General features: G+C 38.5%; 1 protein-coding gene across 1 annotated transcript; it reads right to left on the bottom strand.

Moving 5' to 3' along the window:
* Window positions 1-424: 424 nt before the first annotated feature.
* On the bottom strand, window positions 425-24,269 carry LOC134205706 (methenyltetrahydrofolate synthase domain-containing protein). The gene is made up of 6 exons (XM_062681239.1): window positions 24,022-24,269; window positions 20,065-20,206; window positions 17,780-17,947; window positions 5,623-5,829; window positions 5,188-5,554; window positions 425-5,004 (listed from the first exon to the last, which is right to left on the bottom strand). The coding sequence occupies exons 2-6, from the start codon at window positions 20,132-20,134 to the stop codon at window positions 4,188-4,190; spliced, it is 1,629 nt and encodes a 542-aa protein (XP_062537223.1). The 5' UTR covers window positions 20,135-20,206; window positions 24,022-24,269; the 3' UTR covers window positions 425-4,187.
* Window positions 24,270-24,558: the final 289 nt, after the last annotated feature.

A 24,558-nucleotide genomic window follows, 5' to 3' on the forward strand; every position in this document is an offset into this window, starting at 1 on the left:
AATGGGCAGTACTGTTAGTTCCTCATCGTAATCGACGAGTAGTTGCGATTTACCGTGAACCAAACTGCGGACTGCTATGGCAGCCTATAACCATGGAGCACCTAAGCGACTTCGAGTTGGCTAATGGCGTTGCACTCCTCGCTCAACGGCGCCCTGATATGCAGAGTAAGCTCGACGACCATGCCGAGTGCCCTTCTTCGACAGGTTTAGTCATCAACGCCAACAAAACCAAATTGGATGTAAACATTTCCTAGGAAGCATTCTTCACTCTCATAAAGCTACCTTCTTCGTCTACCGAAGCTACCTTCGGATCTGTTCTCATCTTCAATGCTTTATGCATCCAAGCCTTGAGAATTAATGAATGATCCAATAAACGGAAATAGTAATAAAGTCATCAAAAAAATCAAATTCGAAACACAGTTGGTAGGCGTAAAATATTTTATTCAAAAAAGTTGTTATTGTTCAAGTTCTTACAAATGATGATTTGGTTTGGATCTATTAATTTTGAAACTGTTGTTTCTTCTGGTATTTTGTTTCGCGTTTTACTTCTTTGTATTTCGCTCTAAAGGTTCAAACACGTCTTCTATCCGAATAGTAAAGATTTTTGTTTGAGTGTTGGTTTTGCTTCTTTCGTTTTATGTTTAATCCCTGGGCGTTGTTTTACTTTGTGTTGTTGTTGTTGTTTTATTGTTTGTTCTCGTCCTTCAGTGAGTTCGTCTTCGTATTATTCGCGTTTACTTCTTGTCTCACCGTCCTCCAATATCCTCGTTTCCTTTTTTCCATCTTCACTGTATTCCTTTGTTCCCAGGTTTGTCGTAGTTGATCAACATGACGTTGTTTTTCGTTCAAAATGTGCTTTTTCGCATCTCTTTTGTCGTTCTCACGGGATTTGGAAAATTACTTCAATATAGTTTAATTCTTTTTCCTGTCTGCTCAGTTGTTGTTCTTTTTATTCGGAATAAACAGTATTGAAAGAAGTTGCTAACAAACCGGAATTTGTGTTATTTAAGTCAACATCGTTGTTCGCCTCTTTATTTTCTCTATGAACCATTGTTTTACGGCCTAATTTTTTGTGTTCACAAAATAATATTCATTTGTGTATTTTCTTCTTGCACGGTGGCAGCTTCTGCATTATTCGCGTAGTTTTGCGCTTGTACCAAATTATTTTTCTAGATACTAAATGGATGCATGTACTTTCGTCTTGAGTGAAAAAATCAGTTGTAGTCATCTGATTAATAGCGAATGATTGTTAAAAAAAGTAACTAAAACCCATTTTTTCACGATTCATCTTTTCAGGGTTATGAAATCAATTTTGATTGCATTTTGTTAAAAGAAAACACATCCAATACATCATCATCACGTTTCGTTTCGGAAGGACAAGTTTGTACAAGTCATATTCATACTTTCGACAATTTTCGACTGTGGAAAATTATCCTTCCGAACTGTGATCTTTTTACTCATTATTACTGTACTTTGAAAGATGTAAATAAGTCTTAAAACCTACGTTTATTACTCGTGTACTTTCTTTGCTTGTTCTAACATCATGCGTTATTTGTGTGTTTCATGTGTGTGGTGTGAATGCTTAGCGCAAAAATTCTACAAACGTTTACACTCTGATTACCTTTCTTAATGTTTTCGTCGTTGTTATATTTTAGTTGAATTTTTTCTTACTTTAACCTTATAATCTTGTAATGAAGAAAACCTTTAGTTAGCGTTTCTTTTCCATTATAATATCGAAGTGTCTGAAGAGTAATAGTTATCGGAAAGCATTACCAAGTTGTTATTTACGTTGTTTTATTTTGCCATCGACGTTTTTTTTTTCAAGTGCAACCAAATTTCCCCAAAATCTACAAAGGAAACTTTTATTTACGTAGCTTCAGAAATGTTAATGAAACGGATAGCGCAACAACAATAAGCATGTTTTCAAGTCCCAATTTTGTTTGCTAGTAGGGGACCAAAACATTTGACATTGTGGCTGCTCCCAGTGTTAAGGTGAATAAATTGATAGGTAAAATGGATGCTTCGAGTCGATCTAGCTTTATCATACCTTTGGCGTTGGAGATCGAGCATCGTTCTGCTGCATTAAAGTGTTATTTTAGAAAACACTGAAAGTATTACTCTGCAAATCTAAGCAGTTTTGATCCTCAATCTTGTCTGGCCAATAGATCGACTCTGATATCTTAATCCTAGAACCTAAGGCTTGGCGAGCTTGATTAGAATAGAAGAATAGATGATAAACAGTGCCAACTTGTTCCTAATCGCCCCATGAATGCTTTCCAACAATGTGTTCTTTTATTGTAAAAGCTTCTCGAATGAATTCGTTCTTATTTAAGTTTGTTCCACACATTATTTCTTCAAATCTCAGATAGCTACTGCAAAACTGGTTCAAACTAATACAATTTTTGATTATCATCTATTCTCCAAATCTTTTCATTTATCGTAACATGTATATATCAGCCCGCTGCACCTCACTTAATTTTCAACCATAAACTATAATTATTATTAGAATTTACTCTTGCTGGTTGATATTAACCGCTCTATCTTATATATCGCTTCTTTTTTCCTCGTTTTAACAAGTTGATTCACTGCATAAAGGTAAAGCATACATGTATTATTCTGTTCTTTAAAAATTCATCTCCCTCCGGCTTCAGAGTTCCAAACTGGCCGATGCTGTGCTCCTCCATCGGTTTTGGTTCACACATTTTGCTCACCTCTGCTGGCTCTTTACTTTTGACTATTCAAGGTTTTTCGACAATTTTGTCCACCTGTTTTCAAAAAAAAATAATAACAATCTACCGTGGTCGAACGCCAAATGGAGAATTCCTTCCCGAGTGTGCAGAATAATGCGCACTCCTTTCTCCCACCCGCGCATCAACGATTTCTTTCTGATATTTTTCATTGTTCAGAAGCGAAGAAAATTCCTTTTTTCATCAACGTCATAAATGAATATTATATAAATAGGCATGCTCATCTGAAACGGCTATCTTTCTCTAAATATGTTTTATATCGAATGGTTTTATTCTCCAACATTATGTAAGTGTTACATACTTCGATATAGAAAATGTTGATTTCATTGCTTCGACTCTCGCTTCTACATTCTAGTTGCTTTGTTTCCAGTTTCTTTTAGCAGCGTTTTCTTTAAATTTATATTACTTTTAATTGTTAATCCCTTCAAATTTGTCCCTTTCAGTGTCAACAGTACAGCTTCTTAATACATTTCGCTTTGTGTCTGTGTTGTTTCCACCATTACATAATTCAAATATTCATTATTTACCAACTTGTTTTTCGTCTAAAACAGGAAAAAGAATTGCTTAGTTTTTCCACAATTTCTTCGTCATTGGTTTGTTTCCCATAGTGCAAATTCACTTCTTGCGCACAAAATACATTCAATTTAAACTCTACGATCGTATTTGTGTTTGTTCTACATAATCGTTCTGTCGCTTAGAAAGGCAAAAATCGGATTTTCGACGTACCTCGGTTTTCGCTTTTCTCCTACGTACAAGTTTCACACGAACTAATGGAAATTCTTCACGTCTCGCGAGATATTGGAAGGTGAAGGCTTCTATCAATTCAAATTTGTTAATGGTAAATAATCTCTTGTCTCTTAAAGCGTTAGTAACAAAAATAATAATAGTTTAACAACATATAACTCCGTGTTGCATCTGCTCCTCCCCAGCAACAGGTCAAAAGGAAACGCTTCGCCGATTTTAAAAGCAAAAGTCCTGCAAAAGCTTTGCATCGAGCGCGCGTCGTTCGGTGGAGGAAACGGAAGAGCATTTGTCTTGTAAATCGACGCAAATCTGCGTTGTCTCCTGCTGCGCAACTTCCGAATCGCCCCGACCTGCTTGAGGTGGGGGGACCTCGGAAAGGCAGGAAAGTGCAGCAACGGTTGTACACCGTTTTATATTTTATTCTCTCTAAACTGGTAAAGAACTCAATCGTAAGCGATCGCTTCCCACAGGGCAAAAAGCGGTGGCAGTAGCAGATTTTCTCCTTCCAATAATCAATCATCTCGAAAACATAGAATTCTGTTGTTAGGGGGACTGGACGACAAAGAGATTGGATAACGTTGGCTACGACGAATACCGCTTTGGGGACGCAGCTCCAAGAGTCGGTTCTCTCCGATATTTTGCACTCTGTATGCGCTTCATTTCATGGTTTTCGGTAGATGAGGTTCCTGGTGTCATTTAGACAGCAGTCACGTCAGTCGTTTCAATTCGACTTCCCTCCAGCACCGTTCCATTCGTGGCCGTTTGCGCATCACCACCCCCGCCTTCTTTTCGCTTCATAATTTCGCACTTCAGTGTTACCTGTTTCGGCTCACCACCTCCCTCTTTCTCGCGGGGTGTCACAGTCAGGGTTAGATTCTCTAGCTGCTTAAGTAGCTCAGAGCCCGCGTCATCGTCGGTCTGATCTGGCTTCTTGGGGAAATGCAAATAGCACTTTCCGTGGTAACCATTCCATGTGATAAAGAGCGGATTGCATTCTCGGGTTCGCAACTCTTGTTTGAGTTCTTTGATTCGCATCGAACGAGCAATGTTTGTTACTCGAATGCAAACGTCACGTTCCACCCGTCCATTCTTTCTTTCATTTTTGGGATTTCTCTCCCTACGACGGCGATCTCGTCCACCCTTCTTAGCGTCGCCATCGCCTCCGTCTTTGTCGCCACCGGCTTTGTCGTCACCCTCAGACTTTTCTGCAGCCGACTCGCCCGTATCCTTATTGGTGGATCTGCGATTATTCCTGCGGAAACGGTTCTTCCGTTGTGGACGACCTCCTCCTGATTTACCTCCTTCACCTGCTTCACCATCAGTTTTTTCGCCACCCTCATCATGACTATCCGCGTCGCCATTCTGCTGCTTTTCACTCACTCGTCGGTCGGATCGACGGCGCCGTCTTAAACCTGACATCGCCCGCCGCATCGTTCGTTTGTTCTGGCGAGATTTCTGTTGGTAACTCTCAACGTCGGTGTCTTCGGATTTCAGAACGATCTCCTTACCGGACCTAAAAACCAAAACGAATAAAAAACAATTGTAAGATTCAAGATTAGGTGAATGAATGATAAAAAGGAAGCGGTAACAAGAAAATTTATACAAAACGGATTGGAAGAAAATAGTTAGATGTAAAAGAAAATGAAAAACTAAACCAAACAGAAAACACTAAACAAATATACTGCATGATACCCACTTTTCCTCAAACTCCTTGATGCTCTTCAACACTGGAACAATCTCCAGACGTCTCGACGACAGCAAGTTCCACTCGATGCCGGCTGGACGCGTCAGGCGTTTGCTTACGCGAATGACCTCGGTTGGTGTGACGATCAAGTCCAGCGGAAGATCGTAGCTTTGGAAAAGATTTTCTGGCAGTGTGTCGTACACCTGCACATCGTGTACGGTGGTCACGATCAGCGTGTCCTTGTTGATTACACCCAGGTGCGTTAGAATACCAATGTCTAAATCGACGTAACCGTTGCCTTTGCCGATGCGGTGGCCTTGACGCGAAACTGCACACGAACCAACGACGACCATGTCCAATTTTTCAATTCCGTGCATGTCTACAAGGGGAGAGGCCATAATTATAACAAAGGTTCTAGCCGTTACGTTATCACATTTCAGTACTCACCAATCTCCTGGAACGTATCTTCCTCGCCTTGCAGTTTGATGATTTTCCTTTGCGTGACCAGGTCCAACTCGTCCGGGTTACATTTCTTAATTTTGGCGTACACATTTGGAGATTTCTGAGCCGGCGGGACGAACAAGGTCTTTTTGGCTTTAACGACCTGAAGCTTCACGGGTTCCTGGGCCAAATCGATGTTAACCTTGACCGAATCTGATAATGTGAAAGAAAGAGTCAGAGTTTAGTCGGAGCGTTATGAGATCCATTGGTATATTCGAGAGAGAATATCTGAAATCGTCACTCTAGTCTAATATCTCGAAATATGGATAGAATCGGTTCTACGAATCTACAGTTCTAGAATCTACTACAATCGCAACTGCTCGGAAAGTGACAAGCATTACAAAAGCTTATTCACCCAGGTTTTTTACACGGTTTGGTTTTAGTTGTTTAAGACCTTAATCGTCAACGAAACAATGAGTTAACCCCACAAAAAATACACAAAAAAATCAAAGCCAAGAAGCAGCGATAGAACTATGTACATCCCAAGTTTATCATCTCGAATTTCGGACTTGTTCCCCGATGCGGAATGCTACTTGTGCTACTTTTATTTTGCGCAAAATTTGATTAAACAGCTGAATTTTCGCGGATTCCAGTGATATGGATATATACTGCAGTCATACGCATATTTGTCCCATGTTTGGTGAGATTCCTTACATGGGACAGTTAATAGGCATAACGGCAGTATACATGGCCGTTAAACGTCTACAGGTTTGTACTAAGACAATATAAAAATAGAAAAAAAATATTATGTTTCAACTTTTTAGGCTCTTTTATTTCTACCGCATTCAAGAATTGCAAAAGCGTTCGAAAGAATCACGACGAAGATGCCTATTGCACTGGCTGGTTTCGTGGAATATTTCAATGTTACCTATGTTTCAGGGAGGAACAATAACAAAAGACCATTGTTTCATCCAGCTCTTTGGTCGAACCACAAGGTGGTAAAGGAAAAGCTTCCTCTGACGACAAACATACTTGAAGCGTGGCATCGGCGATGGACTGAAGTAGTTGGATGTAATCATTTGTCTATCACGAGAATAATATTGGAACTGCGAACAAAGTAACGTGTGATAGAGAAGAGGATTCTCCATATCATGCAAGGATACGTTCCACAAGGATCGCGAAGTCATATGGACAAGATCAAAGAAATATGTTTGAAATGTGACGATATCACCGACGAGAATTTCGTTGAAAACGTGGTCGAAACAGAAACGTATTTGATAAACGTATATTTTTGGCGTGGAAATTACAGCGATTTTGATTTCATTTTTCTTGTTTTGATTAAAATATTTAACAAGTAAAAGTGCTAGTTATTCAAACTTTCCTATGTAATAAACGTTCAAACATACAAATTAATTACTATGGGGTGGCTTAATAGTTAATACCCAGCATATAAGCAATTAAGTTTGAATGTACATACAAATTAGTTTAATTTCTGCTCCAATACCTGCCTACGATTTCTGCCTTTTTTTTGTTTTCGGCCTTTTTGTTCTCGAACTTTTGTGATTCGGCTTTTTTTGTTTTCGAACTTTTGTGGTAGGCTAGAACACTTATAGGCTTATCTCATATATTTTCTGTCAAATTTGCCGTCTCCGTCGCCGTTCCGTTGTATTGCGTTTGGGGCTTTAATGAAGATTATCTAAATTAGACTCTGGATCAGACATCGCCGCCTCGCAGCTTAGTGTTCATTAAGCACTTTCACAGGCACCGGGAATAAAAAACCCAGCCACCCTCAGCATGGTCTTGCTTTGTGGCCGCGCATCTTACCGCACGGCTAAGGAGGGTCCCTTGTTCCATCAATGGTTCTCAAAAAGAATATTACCTGTCTGCTTGAACCCCTTCTCCTGTTATTCCAACTCTCTCTATCCAGTGGCACATTCCCATCTTGCTGGAAGACTGCAGATATGTTTCCGGTCTACAAAAAGGGGAACAAGCGTTATGTGAACAACTATGGAGTATCACATCGCTTAGTGCAATAGTGGAAATCTCCTCGATTGGTTTCGATCATATCTGACCGGACGCCAGCTGGTGGTTGCTTTGGGCGATTGTCGCTCAGATAGTTTCCGCGCTTGGTCTGGTATACCAAGGGCCTTTAATTTTTCTGCTTCACTTCAACGATGTTCTCCATACAATCGATGGACCACGGCTATCCTTTACGGACGATCTGAAGATATTTCTTCGCAACTGCTCAATAGCCGATTGGCAATCCCTCCTAAACCAGATCACTGTGTTTGCCAACTGGTGTTTCTGAACCGACTTGTGGTCAACCCGGCGAAACGTTCGGTAATTAGGGTAAATCACTACTTGGGCCTATGGACCTGATTCCCGGCTCACTGCACAGAAAGCTAAGGATTTATACTTTTTGGAAGCCGTAGGTGTCAGGTTCAGATACGTCCTTTTTGAATAGGAAGAGCAATGTACAATTCTACGTCGTAGAGGACGGCCAACGATGCTTGTTGGGCGATCAGACAGCGAAGGACTTACGAGTACTAAAGGTCGGGTATGACATCGAGGCAATTGAAACCAATAGCAAGAAACCTTTTCCGAAAATCAGGGGTGTGAAGGTAGAAATACCTATCGACGATCGAGTACAACCAGTGCAACAGCCGTACAGACGCCCACCGATCGCGATGGAGCAGCAAATCGAAACAAAGTTGCGTTTTCTTTTGGAGCTCGATATCATAGAGCGCGCGCCGGGTCCATCACCCTGGGTGTCTCCAATAATGGTACCAGTTCTTAAGAGCTCGACTGTGTATTGATATGCGTCGGGCAAACCAAGCGGTTTTACGGGAGACTCACCCTCTGCCGTTGGTTGACGAGTTGTTATCATCCGTGTCAGGTGCAGTTCTGTTTTCAAAGCTCGACATCAAAGACGCCTACCATCAGGTCGAGCTGTCTGAAAGATCAAGACCGATCACGACATTCAACCGACCAAGTACGGCCTTTTCAGGTAGACAACATTCATGGTTTATACTTTTAAATAAAATTATTAGAAAAATAAAAGGAAATATTTACTATTTATTTTACTCTTGGAAAATCTAGGTACAAACGCCTATGTTCGGGATTAGCTGCGCCCCTGAATCGTTCCAGAAAACAATGGAAGCCATTACAGCAGGCCTCGAGGGAATTATTGTTTATTTGGATGACGCAATCGTTTTTGGGTCTAGCAAAGAGGAACACGATAGGAGGTTGGCACTTTTGAAGAAACGTTTTTCGGAATATGACATTTTGCTTAATGAAGATAAGTGCGTTTACAGTGTTGAGTGTCTGGAATTCCTAGGCCATCTACTTTCAACTGCCGGAGTTCGTCCAACAGAGAACAGACTCGAAATCATTCAAAACTTTCGTGAACCACATAATGTTTCAGAACCTCGTAGCTTTCTCGAATAATTCTGTTATGTTGGTAGATTCATCCCTAATCTGGCGTCGACGACAGAACCATTAAGACACTTGCTTCAAACAGGAACGCAATTCAAATGGACCCCAAAAGGAAGCTCGCACTATAGGATTTCGGGCGGTCATTAATCGAAAATGTCATGTCTTCCGAATTATTTTAAAATATTTTCTCTCCATTGTCAATACTCTAATTAAGAGAAATTCTGAATTTGAAGTCTCTAGGTGCACTAGTTCCAAAGATATAAGGTGGCAAAGTCAGAAATGGGTAAAAAAGTTAGCAAATTTTCTGAAAAAATATTTTATTTTCAACTATTTATTGAAATATTTTTAAATGTTTTTTCTTCAATGTTAATACATCATTACAAAGGTTATTGTATAAGCTTTTAAATGGTGTGCAAAACTAATGGTTACACTGTGAAAAAAAATTGAAAAATGCGGAAGCAATATTTTTTCCAAAACGACGCTATTTTCAACTTTGATAGTGAAGAACTTTTTTCCTCAGGAATCCCAGGTTCTTTTATGATACACATCAAGGACAAAGCTTCGACTAAAATGTCCCTGAAAGAATTTCTTGCCAGTATTTGCAATTAACAGAGTTAAGTCACTCTGATTTTTTCATTTGTTTTTTACCGTGTTTTGCCTCTCTCGTACTCCAAGGTTAATGCTCATTCCAAAAACGAATGTTTGATAGAAGGCCCGGAGACCCCTAGTGGTATATATCAACTAACTCAGCGCGAAGAATTGAGGTGATGTCTGTATGTGTGTGCATGCGCGTCTGTATGTATGTGCGCAAAAGAACGCAATCGCCATTTAGACACTTATTTGTGTCCGATTTTCTCGCAACAAGTTTCATTCGACGGGAAATCTAGTCCCATCGTTTCCTATTGAAAATGGGTCAGACTGAACTATGCGCTCAAAGGGTATGGTCAAAATACATTTATTGGTAATAACTTCGACTTTATTTATAACCATTTGAGCTCATTTAATTAACTTTTCAAAGGAGTAAATGAATAAAACCCCAATGCAATGCAGCACAACGGTAACGGAAGGATTTAACAGTTCGCTCATATATTTCCTGTCAAATTTTACCGTTTCCGTCGCCATTCCGCTGAAATGCGTTTGGGGCTTGAGTGGTTTGAGTCATTCTCTAAACCTAATTTTCTGAGCTATTCATTAGCTACTGATGGAGAACTAAATATGAGATTTCATAATATGTAAATATTTATAAATCTCCTGGAATCAATAATTCCCGACATGTTTATTGCAAAAGTAAAGACGAACAATATCTTAGTTAGAACGGAGCGTATGAAATTCCTGCTAGTGTTCATGAATGTCTGGCTAATGGTAGGGAAATATTTATTCACTCATCTACACTTTGAGGTTCACTGGCTGAACAACCAGCGGAAAGTCAATATAAACAGTTGAAGAAATTTAGAACTCATAATGCAAGAAAATGATCAAGAGAGGCAAATGTTGACATTTTCCTTCGTGCCTTACATGAATCAGATCCATTTTAAGCTCGATTTGGATAACGAGGAGACGTTGGAAAAAAATTTTTCACTTAGTTATTCTTATGCCATGCGTAATTTTGTAATATTTGAAGATTTTCAAAAGTTCTTTATCTTCTAATACTTTAGATGAATTTATCTCATCTTCCATCGTTGATGGAATTGAAGAAAATATCATTGAAGACTTAAACCTTGACACAGAAAAGAATGATGCTGTATATAACTTGTAGAAATCATGAAAACAAATCAAAAGTAATTCAAATAGTGTTGTTATTTAAATTAAAAGAATTTTGCTTTTCGGAAGAATGGAGCATTCTTACATTCCACAATGAATGTCCACATTTTTTGAGAATATATTAATCTCATTTTTGAATAACTTGTACACGTAAAAATGTCATGGGATTGCGATTTCTAATTTGCTAATACCCTTTTTCAAAAGTTATTTTCAATTCTGATTATTTGATTAACATTTAATGCTTTATGATCCTTCAGATCCTAGTACTTTGTCAAACAAATTGTTCTAAATACAAATTGTGAGGCATGAGAGTGAGAACAAAAAATATCACGGAATGTCATGAAATTAATGTCATTTAACATGATCGCCGCCATAATGTCCATAAATTGCTGAACTTAGTTTTTGTACAGCCCCTTCCTTCTCCTTAAGAAAACGCACGAAATTTCAACTTCCCAAATAGGTTTGCTTTGTCACGTTAATCGAACCTATGAAAAAAATAATTACGTAATTCATAGACGATCCCCAAAGGGGGGGGGGTTGGAAATTGTATATTCATGCTATTTCGACCATACACAGCTAAAACTAAGTGGAAAATCACTTTAAAAGTCCAATTTTATTTTTGACCGCTCGCTTGTATGGGGATCCCCCATAGTGGCTCGGCATTTCAATCCATTAAGCATGCTGTTTCCAGGATTCATCATTTGAAAATTTTCAATCCCAAGGAACGAAACAAAGTTAATGACGGATGCAAGTCCCACGGGATTGGGAGCCGTGCTTCTCCAAGAAGATTCTCAAGGCAGGACGAGAGTTATCGCTTACGCCAGCAAGGCTTTAACGGATTTGGAGAAACAATATTTTCAAACTGAGCACGATGCATTGTTTCTCGCTTGGGGCGTGGAAAAATTCCGTATATACCTGCTAGGAATCAAATTTACCCTGTTAACTGATTGTTAAGCTTTAAAGTTCCTATTTAGTCCCAGATCTCGACCTTGTGCCAGAATCGAGAGATGGGTACTCAAATTGCAAAATTACTCGTATGATATAGAACATATTCCTGGGACGGCTAACCTTGCTGATGTATTTTCAAGGCTTCATAATCTACCTCCAGAGCCGTTTGACGAAAAAGGGGAAGAATCAGACTTGTAAATATTCGGCAGCACTGAATGAAGGAGATGTTTTTTATTTAATTTTCTTATTTTCTCCATTCCTTCAAATCGACCGAAGAGGGAGAGAAGTAAACAACAGCACTCAGATCACCCAGTGCGCCACGAATATGAAATTCACCACAGTAAAATGTACACATTCACCCAGCAAATGATAAAAAATCATCACGTGTTTTTATGGGCTACTCACATTCATGCAGTAACGCACGAACTGAGCAGCCTGTTAAAGCGACTTGTGTTGGGTTGAATGGTAAATAGAATGGTTGGTGCTGTCATGATTTTTTGGCCGTACAGTCGCACTCACAACGGTGGCGATTAGGTTAACCGGAGAATATGCTGAGATCCACGTATTTCACTACATTGACTTTGACATATTTCAACCCTGGGAAGAATACATACGAAATGTTGTGTCTCAGTCTGTTCCGATAGCGCTAACACTACAAGAAGTCAGGGCAGAGACAGCCAGCGATGCAGACCTTCAGCAAGTACTAGATTGTCTTCGGTCAGGCGCTGTGGAATCGATTACAAAGGATTATAAACCATATATAGACGAGTTCAGCAATGTCGATGGCGTATTGCTGAGGGGTAATCGACTAGTTTTTCCTTTTAAGCTACGCGAACGGGTATTAGTTTTGGCACACGAAGCGCATCCAGGCATGGCGGCTATGAAGCATCGCCTACGTCAGAAGAATTGGTGGCTTTCAATGGACAAGCAGATTGAGTTCAATGTAAAAAGGTATAAGCAATGTATTCTCGCTTCCTCTCTCGGACCACCGGAGCTGGTGAAAAGTACAAAGATGCCTGAAAGACCATGGGTAGACATAGCCGTCGATTTTATGGGACCACTTCCATCGGGACACACACTCCTTTTATTTGTGGATTACTTTAGTAGGTTCACTAAGCCATCGTCATGAAACAAATCACCGCAAAGCTTACCGTCCAAGCGCTACATAAGACCTGTTCAGCAGCTTTGGCATCCCGGAGTCAATCAGATGCGATAATGGGCCGCAATTTGTAAGCGAGGAACTACGATCATACTGTTACGAATACGGTATTACCTTACGAAGAACAACGCCGTATTGGCCGCAAGCAAATGGGGAAGTTGAGCGAGCGAACAAGACCATTTTGAAGCATCTTAAGATCAGTCAACAGTCCCCAAATGCAGATTATTGGATGTGGGACCTCAAGTCGTTCTTACTCATGTATAATTCTACACCACACACTACGACCGGAGTAGCACCTTCTTCAGGGTTTGAATCGAAAGGAGAATGAGAAAATCTCTCACTTATCATGTCCGTATACACTAGAGTGGGGCGTCATGGTCATTTTTTCAAATCAATGGTTTTTCGAAGCCATTCGAAGCAGAATTTGGGACCGATTGGTTGCTAACTCGCTTTCCGCATCGTGTTTGAAGTTTGAATGGAAATTAGTATGGGAGAACGTATATTTTTGCATTTCTACTACTAGAGGTTTCAGTTCATCGTAAACCAAGTGGCACATTGCTGTAAAGTATAACCCAAAGGATGCCGAAAAACTTTGCTGAAGAAGGCACGTTGCTGGAACGTCCACGAAAAAAGTTATAACGCTTCGAACATTGAGTGTTCAAACCATATGCAAAAGATCGTTTATTCTGCCAGCACTGCCGTACTACGTAGACCAATAATTTAACTGAGTGTTATTTCAAAATAATTGATCTTATAGGGCTTTAGATCTAATGGGAGCTATCCGGAATTATTTCACAAAGAAAAAAATCCGACAAGAAGGAAGATGGGTTTTGCTTTTCGATAACCATAATTTGTCTGGTAGTGCTGGCAGAAACATTGATTTCTTGCATATGGTTTAAACAATCAATTTTCGATTCGTAATAACATTTTTTGTAGACCGTCCAGCTACGTACCTTCTTCGGCAAAGTCTTTCGGCATCTTCCAGACTATATGCTAACGTATTGAGTCACGTGATTGATGATAAATTGAAGCCGCTTCTAGCAAAAATGTGAAAAAGTACGTTTTCCCATACTAATCTCCATGTAAATTTAAAACGCGATGCGGCATGCGAGGTTGCAACCAATCGAGCCCATATTTTGCACAGTTGATTGGGGTGCCAAAACGATTCAGAAAAACCTTGATCTCACTTGATCGGACGAAGTTTGCGGTTTTCCATACTACTGCGCTAGTATACACTCTCGATAGGTAGCATACCGTGAGAGACCTTTTCGGTAGCTGTTACGATGATGAACTGATTCGGGGGGCTACAACCCATGATAAATTTCTTTCAATAAGCCCCAATTGCGGGGGATCCGGTTCTGATTATGCATTTCAACTTGTTTTACACAGCTGTGCGTAAAAAATATGGTCCCCAACATGAAATGAGCGAGAACAAAGCGTTTTATCAAACCCCATCGGTGGGGACCGCTTATCCGAAAGCACTGTAGCACCACGATGCAAATGGACAAACAACTCCCTGCATCGGTTACATGATCACCTAAACAAATACCACGAAAATCTTCAGGTCTACGAGTGCAATATTGGTGATTGTGCCAGAAAATATAAACATTAGGAACATTGTGTGTTCTTAGTCAATTGAATCAAAATTTTCGTGATTCAAAGTCTTCCGTGGATTATAGTTACACATCTACTACATAAACTGCCTATAACCTCATATCAGTGCCATATGGAAAAATAGCAAATCGAGAAAACGATCATTCAAAATATAATTAATATTTTCTTCAGCGGTGCTTGATTGAAATGCTTTTCCAACATTTTTCACGCCAATGTGGTGTAAAAATATGTATCTTTTACTATGCCTTGCATTATTAAAATGATTTTAGCTTATTTTTACGAAAATAATCCATGGGACAAGATATGCGGTTACTTTGCCTGTTGGAAGGGAAAGTAATCGCATATCATGTCCCACTACGTTGAATTCTGTAGGAAGTTACATCAAGAATTACATATCGTGCAGTTCGCATTACCGTCGTGTACATTAGAGTGGTTCAAAAAATCGTTTTTGCTCCACAGCGCTCATCTGATTCAGTATCATGTTCTGAGTGTCCTCTGAAAATTTGAGCTCATTTGGATTAAAACTGATTTAGCACAAGCCGTTTCAAGTTTGCATGCAAATTAGTATGGGGGTGTTTATTTTTTCATTATACTGATAATGACGCTTCCTCCTTAAGCGCAGCTTAAAAGAAAACCTACATAGCTAAAAAGAATACTCAAGAGCTTTCACTCAGCGATAATCGCATCTTAATTCATCGTTCCAATAATTAGTAATCGAATTTAAGGCTCTATAAACCGTAATCAATCCGATAATGACAATGATTTTATTCAAATCCGCACTAATACTAATAAAGTTTTGAACTAAATTCAATATTTTGGGGCTATTTACGGACTTACCCTCTATCATAATATATTCATGGCATTTCCATATTAATTTTTCACTTATCAAAACCAGCAATTACTGAGGAATTGCTGGAAAAACGCTGAAAACTGCCTTTTTTCTAGGTCGATATTCGTTTGTTCATCGAACGCATACTAACGTTAGAAAGTTCGGATCGAACACATACACACTCACTTGATTTTTCAATGGATCTTTTCCCATTGTTTCTTTGATTTTATCACTCCTAAAACATATTCACTAACTGAGTTTCACATTTTTCGTCAACCTTGACTACCAATTAATTCACTTCACGTCCAAAAACTGTTGAAAACTGCTTTGCAAAAATCGAAGTGAGAGACAAATTTGACGACCGTATTGTGAATGCAATAAAATGCGGAAGACTCAAATTCACTAGCGCAATAAGTGAAATGGTGAGTACAAAATCTACGTGATGCAACTTCATTCAATCCGAACAATACAACGTATACGCCAGCCAACACGCAAACAAAGATGTGCATACAAGAAAATAATCATCTCTTCGCCGTTGCCAGATTTATTTATTGGAAAAAATCATTGCTGTTTGTCGGATTGAACAATAAACCCAAAAATAAATATTTAAACATGTTACGTAAGCTTCTATTACATTCCAAGTGGTGTATAAAAAAAATAAACCGATAAAATTTATTTAATACCCATATATTTGATACACCATAAACATGTCTTATGATATAAAATAAACAATTCGTCAAGTCTGGCAACATTATGCATCAGCTGACATATTTTTACCACCCCATTTCCACCCACCCCAGTTGTAAACAACATTTTATTTATCGCTGCTGCACTTTTCCGTACCAATTGCATCACTATTACAAACAAGTGATACAGTCATCAATTTTCAAAACATTGTGATGGAGTCTTGAGCCTTAATCTATGTCGTGGTTTTCTGGAGCTAATTGCGTAACTCCTCAACAGGCAACATTGCTGCTCGTGGCGCGAAAGATAGCACATACAAATTCAGGCTACTATGTTGCACTGCACGTTCCAGTGACGCCCACAAAGAAGTTTAACGATCATGACTAAAGATTCGCAACATTTCTTAAAATCGATTACTAATTATTGGGGCGATTAATCAACATGCGGTTTTCGTTGGGTGAAAGATGTTGAGTATGCCTTCTAGCTATGTAGGTTTTCTTTTAACCTGCGCTTAATGGGAAAGCGTCATTAACAGTATAATGAAAAAAATAAATTCCACCATACTAATTTGCATGCAAACTTGAAACGGATTGTGCTAAATCAGTTTAAATCCAAATAAGCTCAAATTTTCAGAGGACACTGAGAACATGATAAAGAATAAGATGAGCGCTGTGGGGCAAAATCGATTTTTTGTACCACCCTAGTGTACATGCACCAAAACGATTGTAATTGCTATCGTACTTTCTTGTAATAAGAGTTCTAGACTAGTTTTATAGCCAAATTATAAAAATGTTCATTTTGATCGTGAAATGAGAACATTAAACATCAGCCGCTGGCCGAGATAAGAGTTCTAAAGAACATTTGTCATAATAAAAACAAGAAAAGATAATCTTCTTGAACCAGAGTCAGTTAAAATTCATGTTTATGGGACATATTGTACGGTTACTTTCACAATGGGACTCAAATGCGATTACTTTCAAGATGGGACAAATCGACTTGGTATTTTTTCGAATTTATTGAATGAGCACGGTTTTACAGTAATACCGTTTGCATTGTTGATTACACGAAAAGGTTAGGAAATGAAAAAAAAGCAAACAAGCTTTGCGCATCAATCGAAGTTAGTGAAAAAAATTATCCTTTTCCATGCTTTTTTTATTTCCCGAAAATGTTTGAGGGAGCATCCTGTGCTCCTAAGATTGAGTGAGCATGCCCTCCTTATTACCAATGCTATACTGCCGTAAATCGCATATCTGTCCCATCTTTGCTGTTTCCTATTCATATGGGACAGATATACGATTCACGGCAGTATAGCTCTTCGCCATGTTTGTTGAATGACATTTGTGGCGCACCGCGACACAAATCAGGTTATGAATAACATGCTCTATCCGAATGCAATGCCGATATTTACAAGCGTAATCAGCTGCTCGAATAAATAAACAATTACTCCATACCGACAACACACTATCTTATCTCCCCATGAACTAACAGTACTGATCCACAATAACATCGACAAATTGTACAGCGACCACATGCATCAATCGTGCTTCAGAAATAAACCGTCATGATTCCAATGTACCGGAATGTGAATCACCTTTAAATAATCATGATCTAATCTAGCAATGGCAATTGAAAATAAAAGCTAAATATTTAACACACTTCAACTCGTCAAACAAATGTTTGAGTAAAAGTCAGTTAATGTACAATAACTGTACACTTAAATTGTCAGCACTTACTTGCTTTCTTGAACTCGTCGGTCTCTGCCAGCAGCTCTGCCGCCTTTTCCGCTCCGATATAGTTCGGGATCTTGTTGAACACGGAGAAGCGACGCAGGGGCGTTAGTTTTTGGTCCTTTATTTTCTGCCAGGTGTCCAGACGAATCGAACGTTTGGTAACTTCTTTTGCTGGAAATGGAAATTTAAAAATAGATTTAATGGTCATAAATTGTCTACCTGTCCGGGGGGAGAGAACGGCTTATTGAGAAACGACGATGATGATGATAGTTATAGGGGTGTTGCGAAGGAAATTCCATTGGCATTACGAAATGACGACGGACTGACATCATCAAGAATCATTATTTAACGCATTGCGTGGATGATGATCTTAACATATCATCTTGTACGATGAATAAATCGATAAAGAGATTTCGTGTCATGGATTTATTTTCAAGGATACTAAACAAGTCGATCAAAATTAATTATGTATTCATCAACAAATATTTAATTCATTTATTTAAAAAAAAAGTTGAATGACTGCCCTATTACACCGACAAAATAATCTGTACAATTAACCTTCTGTCTGTGCTCAAAAAAACTTACGTTGTCTGTGCTCTGGGGTCAAATTGACCCCAAATTGAAATTGCTATAACTTTTTTAATGTTTGGCCAATTTTTGATTTTTTGGGCTGTTTCGAAAGATAATTTAATCATCTTTCAGGTCGTTACCAAAGATTGACTTTAGGTGGGCGGGTACATCGCGGGGAGGGGTTTTAGTGAACAAGGGTACAAAAACAGTGATTTTTCATGATTATTTTACCTATATCCGAAAATCCTACCCATTTTGAACTGCAACTTTTTTAAAAAGGCTATGCAGGAAGGCATGTGCTTTGGCATGAGGTGTTGATAGGTTTAGAACTCGGCCGCCAGGTGGTGGTATATTTGAATTCATTATTTTAGACTACTCAAGATATTCCGATATATAAAATTCTCCTCAGTGTAAATATTCTTATCGCACAAATTAAAAAATGGGAAGAAGTGCTTATTATATTGAGTACCGCTTTGTAGTACTAAACATCCTGAACAATGTTGCCGAATACAACTTGGGTGCAGGTATGAAAGATCTCAAGCTAAAGCAATATTTCATATATGCAAGAATATTGCAAGTACACTAGCTCCGCCTATTTGAAAAATTCCTTATTATTTATTTCGTCACATGACAGTCTATTCCCACCAGACGAACTTTGTTACAGACGTCATCTTTACAAATTTCAAAATTGTGCGATAAGAATATTTACAATGAGGAAAATTCCATATATCGGAGTTACTTGAGTAGTCTAAAATAATGAATTCAAATATACCGCCACCTAGCGACCAAGCGCTAAACTAATCAATGCCTCATGTCAAAGCAGACGCCTTTCTGCATAACCTTTTTGAAAAGGTGCAGTTCAAAATGGGTAAGATTTTCAGATATAATAAAATAAGCATGAAAAATCACTGTTTTTGTACCCTTTTTTACAAAAACCCCTCCCCGCGATGTACCTGCCCACCTATAGTCAATCTTTGGTAACGGCCTGAAAGATGAATAAATTATCTTTCGAAACAGCCCCAAAAATCCAAAATTGGCCAAACATTAAAATAGTTATAGCAATTTCAATTTGGGGTCAATTTGACCCCAGAGCACAGACAACGTAAGTTTTTTGAAAAAAGGACACTGTAGCGCATATTTTCATAATTTTTCAAGCGAATTTGCACCTAGGAGACAGATCTCGGCAAGTTTTACCAAACTACCAAAAATTAGGTGAATCGGTTGAAAACTAAAAAAATGGCAGCCACTCAAAGTGGCCTGGGGTCATATTGACCCCAGAGCACAGACAAAAGGTTAACAATATCAAAATCTTTAAAAAAAATCACATTTACTTTGAAATTACTTCGGCTAATCTATGTTCAATGTTTATACTAAAATTATAAATCGTTGCACAAATGATCTTTTTTCATCATAAATAATTTTATTAGGTCATGATACAAATGGACATGATGAGGCATTCTAACCCGCACGGTAAACGTTCCTGCGCCATAAGATCCTATTGCTGCTTTCTAAAGTGAGTTCACCTCACGCAGCAATAAGCCACAAGCGTAAATACAAATGAAAATCCGATACCAAAATCGTTCAAAAATAAAGATGATTTCACTCGCCTTCACTGTCCTCTTATTCTATAGAGAAGCAAATGCAAAAACAATTGCCGCATGTCAAATAAGGGCATCGAAGCAAAAAGGGGACTTCACATCATTACGCTCAATACTCACGTTTCTCTTCCACTGGAGATTGCACCGCTACTGGTGGCAGGGGCTCGTTGTTTTGGTCTTCCGTTGCCATTTTGACAGCCAAACTTCGTCCGAACTTGGGAGAAGAAAACAACGGGAAACGGTTTTGCTCAACTGGGGGATCCTGAAAACAACAATCAGAAGAACTTGGATCAGACAAATTTTGCTACCTAACAGTGGACGATAGGTTTACTATGATGAAACGAAACAGAAAACTCCGCGCCTACGTCGATCGAACTACACTCTTTTACGTTCATTTACTCATACCAATGCTTTGTCATAGAACGATCGACCGCGAATACGAACGACGACACAGTGGTACACAGTGCGCGGTGGTACACAGGAGAAATGCGGTCAAAATTATGAACAGCTATTCGAAAAAAATCGCCTATTGTTATTGAGTTCTTTTAAAAATGTTGGGATGACAGGAATTGAACCCAAGAGAATAGAAAAATTTCACACTTATCATCTCTGTATAGCATACCGTGAAAGACTTTTTTTGCAAGTTATCATCATAATGAACTGAATCGGGATGCTATAGATCACTGGTTCTGATGATGCATTCCAACTTGTTCTACACCGATTCTGTTTTTTTTTTCGCCTATCCGAATCTGTTTTTTCGTACTTCTGTATACAAGTTTGATAAATTTGTTATCATGGTTTGTTATGATTCGGAACACTTTTTTGCCTTTCTTTTATCATTGTTCGTTATCTATTGAGAGCGATTTCTGCAAACCCTGTGTTCAATACGCGAAAATGTTAGCCCATATTACGTAAATATCTATGGGGGGAGGGATTCTGTCGTTATCTTACGCACCATATACATGAAAAATTATTTGTATGCAAAGAATCTTACCAAGGGGGGGGGGGTCAAAAATCCTAGAAAAATTGCTTAGGTAAACGAATCGAAAAAACCCCTTGTGGTCAAATCGGTTAGGGGTCGTTTCATAAGGGCCAATGTCGCAATGATCTCGAATGGAGAAAAATGTTTTCTTTTCAATTATACAGTCGCCTCTCCACATCTCGATATTGAAGGGACCATCGAGATAGAGACATCGAGGAATGGAAGGAAAATTGAAATGGGTACTAGATCCAAAAAAACTCGTTGCTATGAAAAACGACAACAAAACAAATGTCGTTTCCTGTTGCTGATGTGTTTGTTTTTGTCCAAAGATGGTCTAGTAGTCTAAAAATTTAAATATATCGACATAAGGAGAATGAATCCTGAACAAAATATGATCAGAACACATCGAGATAGGGAGGTTATCGAGATGTAGAAAGCCCAAATGTATGTAGATTGAAGGGACTGAGGAAAACATCGACATAGGGAAATATATCGAGATATAGAGAGTCGACTGTAGTTCGAAAAGTAGATGTTATTTTAAATGTTAATAAAATGTTAATAATTTTCATAAAATACATCCATATCTAATCGTTATGATACCATTTATAAATAAAATTTACTTCGGATCGACTCAGCACGACGAATTGAGGTGATGTCTGTATGTGTGTATGTATCTATGTATGAGTGTTTGCAAAAAAAATGTGACACACTTTTTTGTACTTGGTCTTATCCGATTTGCTTGCAACAGGTTGCATCCGACGCGAAATCCTTCCTAATTTTTTGCAATTGAAAATTGGCCCAATCGGCCATTGCGTTCCGGAGTTTAAAAAAAAAACAAATTAATCCACCTAGCGTTGGTGGTGCCTTTCTCGCGCATTATAAAAATGAGAAAAACATATAAGAGAGGTCAAAATAGCACTTTAGGGGGATAGATTTTACTATTTCCATCCATTCATATCTATCTGCGGTCATTTGAATGCATTGCAGCAGTTTTTGGAAAAAAAATGTTTTCGATTTTAATTTTTTTTCCAAGGGGGGACCCTTGGCAAAAAACAATGTTTTGTCAATAACTCTGGAACGCAATGACCGATCGGGCCAATTTTCAATAGGAAACAACTAGGCCGCATTATGCGTAGATTGCAACCTATTGTGAGCAAATCGGATAATGCTAAGTACCAAAAAGTGTGTCTCACATTTTTGTACACACACATACAGACATCACCTCAATTCGTCGAACTGAGTCGATTGGTATATAACACTATGGGTCTCCGAGCCTTCTATAAAAAGTTCGGTTTTGGAGTGATCCTATAGCCTTTACGTATACTTTGTATACTGCCGTTATACGCATAACTGTCCCATGTATATAGGAAATCCCAGAAAACATGGGACAAATATGCGTATAACGGCAGTATACGAGAAAGGCAAAAACATTGATTTTTTCCCCATTTTTCCTAAGGGTACCACCCTGAAATTTTTTTTTTCAAAATAGATTTTTTTTTTGCAAGGACTACTGTAATGCGTTTAGATCAACGCAAATGAATGTGAATTGATGGAAATAAGTGAATCTATCTCCCTAAAGTGTAATTATGACCTCTCTTATGTGCTTTTCTTGTTACCATTATGTATTTTCTGGTTTTAAAATACACGAGAAAGACACCATCACCGCTAGGTGGATTATTCTGATTTTTTTTTCTAACAGTGTACACATGCGCCCTTCAGAAATGCGTCATAATGTTATTGACAACATCCTTTTCGCCCAAATTCCACGCCTGGCTGTCAACCCATTTGTCAATATCGCCTGTTTGCATCGCCCCGTTGTGTTTTCAAATTACCGTTTAGCCTTTTGCTCACATGGGTTTTTGATGCAAGAACGAAGTGTCATAATGCAAAAATGAAACACAGTTTAGCTCTTTGGCTGCCATGGAAAAAAGGGACGCAATCGCACCAAGAAAAAAAATCCAACGGAAATGCCTTTTTTTTGTTTTTACAACAGAAAAACAACATTTTGTCCCATTTCAAATATGGTGTATATGGGGGGAACGGTTCGGCACTTCATCCCATAGCTCCTATCAAAAACAAAGCAATGAAAAGGAATTTGATTTGTTTCTTATTTTTGTGAGTGAGCACGCGTGTTAACAAAAAGAAGCGACAAGAATATTGGTGTTGTATTTCTTTGTTTTGCGATGAGACGAATATATGTTCAGTAAGATGGAAAACGGAACATTTCCCCTAGTACATTTCCAGGACGTTCGATCTATGACATAAACTCGATTTGTTTTCATTGCCGACTTCGGCCCTTATAAAACAACTATGTCGAATTAAAATTTTGTACCGCCCTAAACTTTTCTACACGAAGAAAACAAAAAACAGCTTCCAGTTAGCTTATGTTTTAATCCTTTTCAAGATTTACCAAATTTACCATTCGAATAATTATAAATCAAGCATTATTTTATGCATTGAAGAGCTTGTCCCAAATTGAACAAATTCAACTTTTGGCAAGTGAAGCATTGAAGAGCTTGTCCCAAATTGAATAAGTTCAACTTTTGGCAAGTGAATTGAACAACTCAGTTCATTAATCTATAAAATTTAATAATCACGGAATAATCCTTCCAAAGATAATTTTTTTAATAATATTCATTCTAAGCTTATCATTCAAATAATCATTGCAATGAGTTATCCACTGTGGTTTTAGATTAAATTTTAATCTATTTAGCTTTTCTATTTTTATTCCCTGCTGTTTCTATTTCATTTAGAAACAAAGAAAATAATGAATTACAAATTGCATCTCTGCTTTAAGCTAACAGAATCAGAAGCAAATTATTTTTTTGGTTTTTGATAGGATGAATACAGGAGCTACGAAATAAATAGAAACAGGAACATCATCGAACCTACTTACTCATACCCACTGTTAAACTAGTTTCGACCATGAAATTAAGTAATATTCCCACTGTGCATTGCCCTAAACATAATCCGTTGGTATGCGTAAACAAACCACACACACACATCCACGCTCCCTTCTTCGCACACACAGCAGAAAATTAATCGGAACATCGCACACTACACTGCACCATTCATAAGAATCCATGAAAACTTACCTCCGGGATGGGGCAGCCAGAAAATGCTCCGAATGACAATTTCCTCAACAAACTTTCGTATTGGCTCACTTCAAATCACCTTCCTTGCACTAAAAATGAACGATCCGAATGAAACCGGAACCGAAGCGCACACCGATCGATCGGGGAAAAAACCTTTGTCCCGAAAAATAGCACTTTTTTCGCGGATTGCTGCGACGAACTAGCCACTCTCTGCTTTTACAACTTCTCGACTGATGTGTGTGCCGTGCTGAATAGCGAAAGCAAACATTGTGGCGTCACTTCCGGTTTGCGCAAAGCCGAAGACAGAAGAGAGATGCAAAATAGAAGCTTTCCGGGCAACAGAAAGAGCAGATAGATGAATCGGACGGAAGAAGCTCGCGAGCAGGGGAAGTTGTCATTACAGTAAGCTTCGTCTACACCAAAGCACATCAAGTCAGCAAAAATGCACGGAACCGCAAATCAAAGGAATAGGGCTATTAAGCATACACTAAAATAAATGTTTATAGTAATTTTTACTACGAAAACGGTTTTTAAAAT

This window comes from Armigeres subalbatus, chromosome 1 (genome assembly GCF_024139115.2).
Source record: "Armigeres subalbatus isolate Guangzhou_Male chromosome 1, GZ_Asu_2, whole genome shotgun sequence".
Lineage (NCBI taxonomy): Eukaryota > Metazoa > Arthropoda > Insecta > Diptera > Culicidae > Armigeres > Armigeres subalbatus.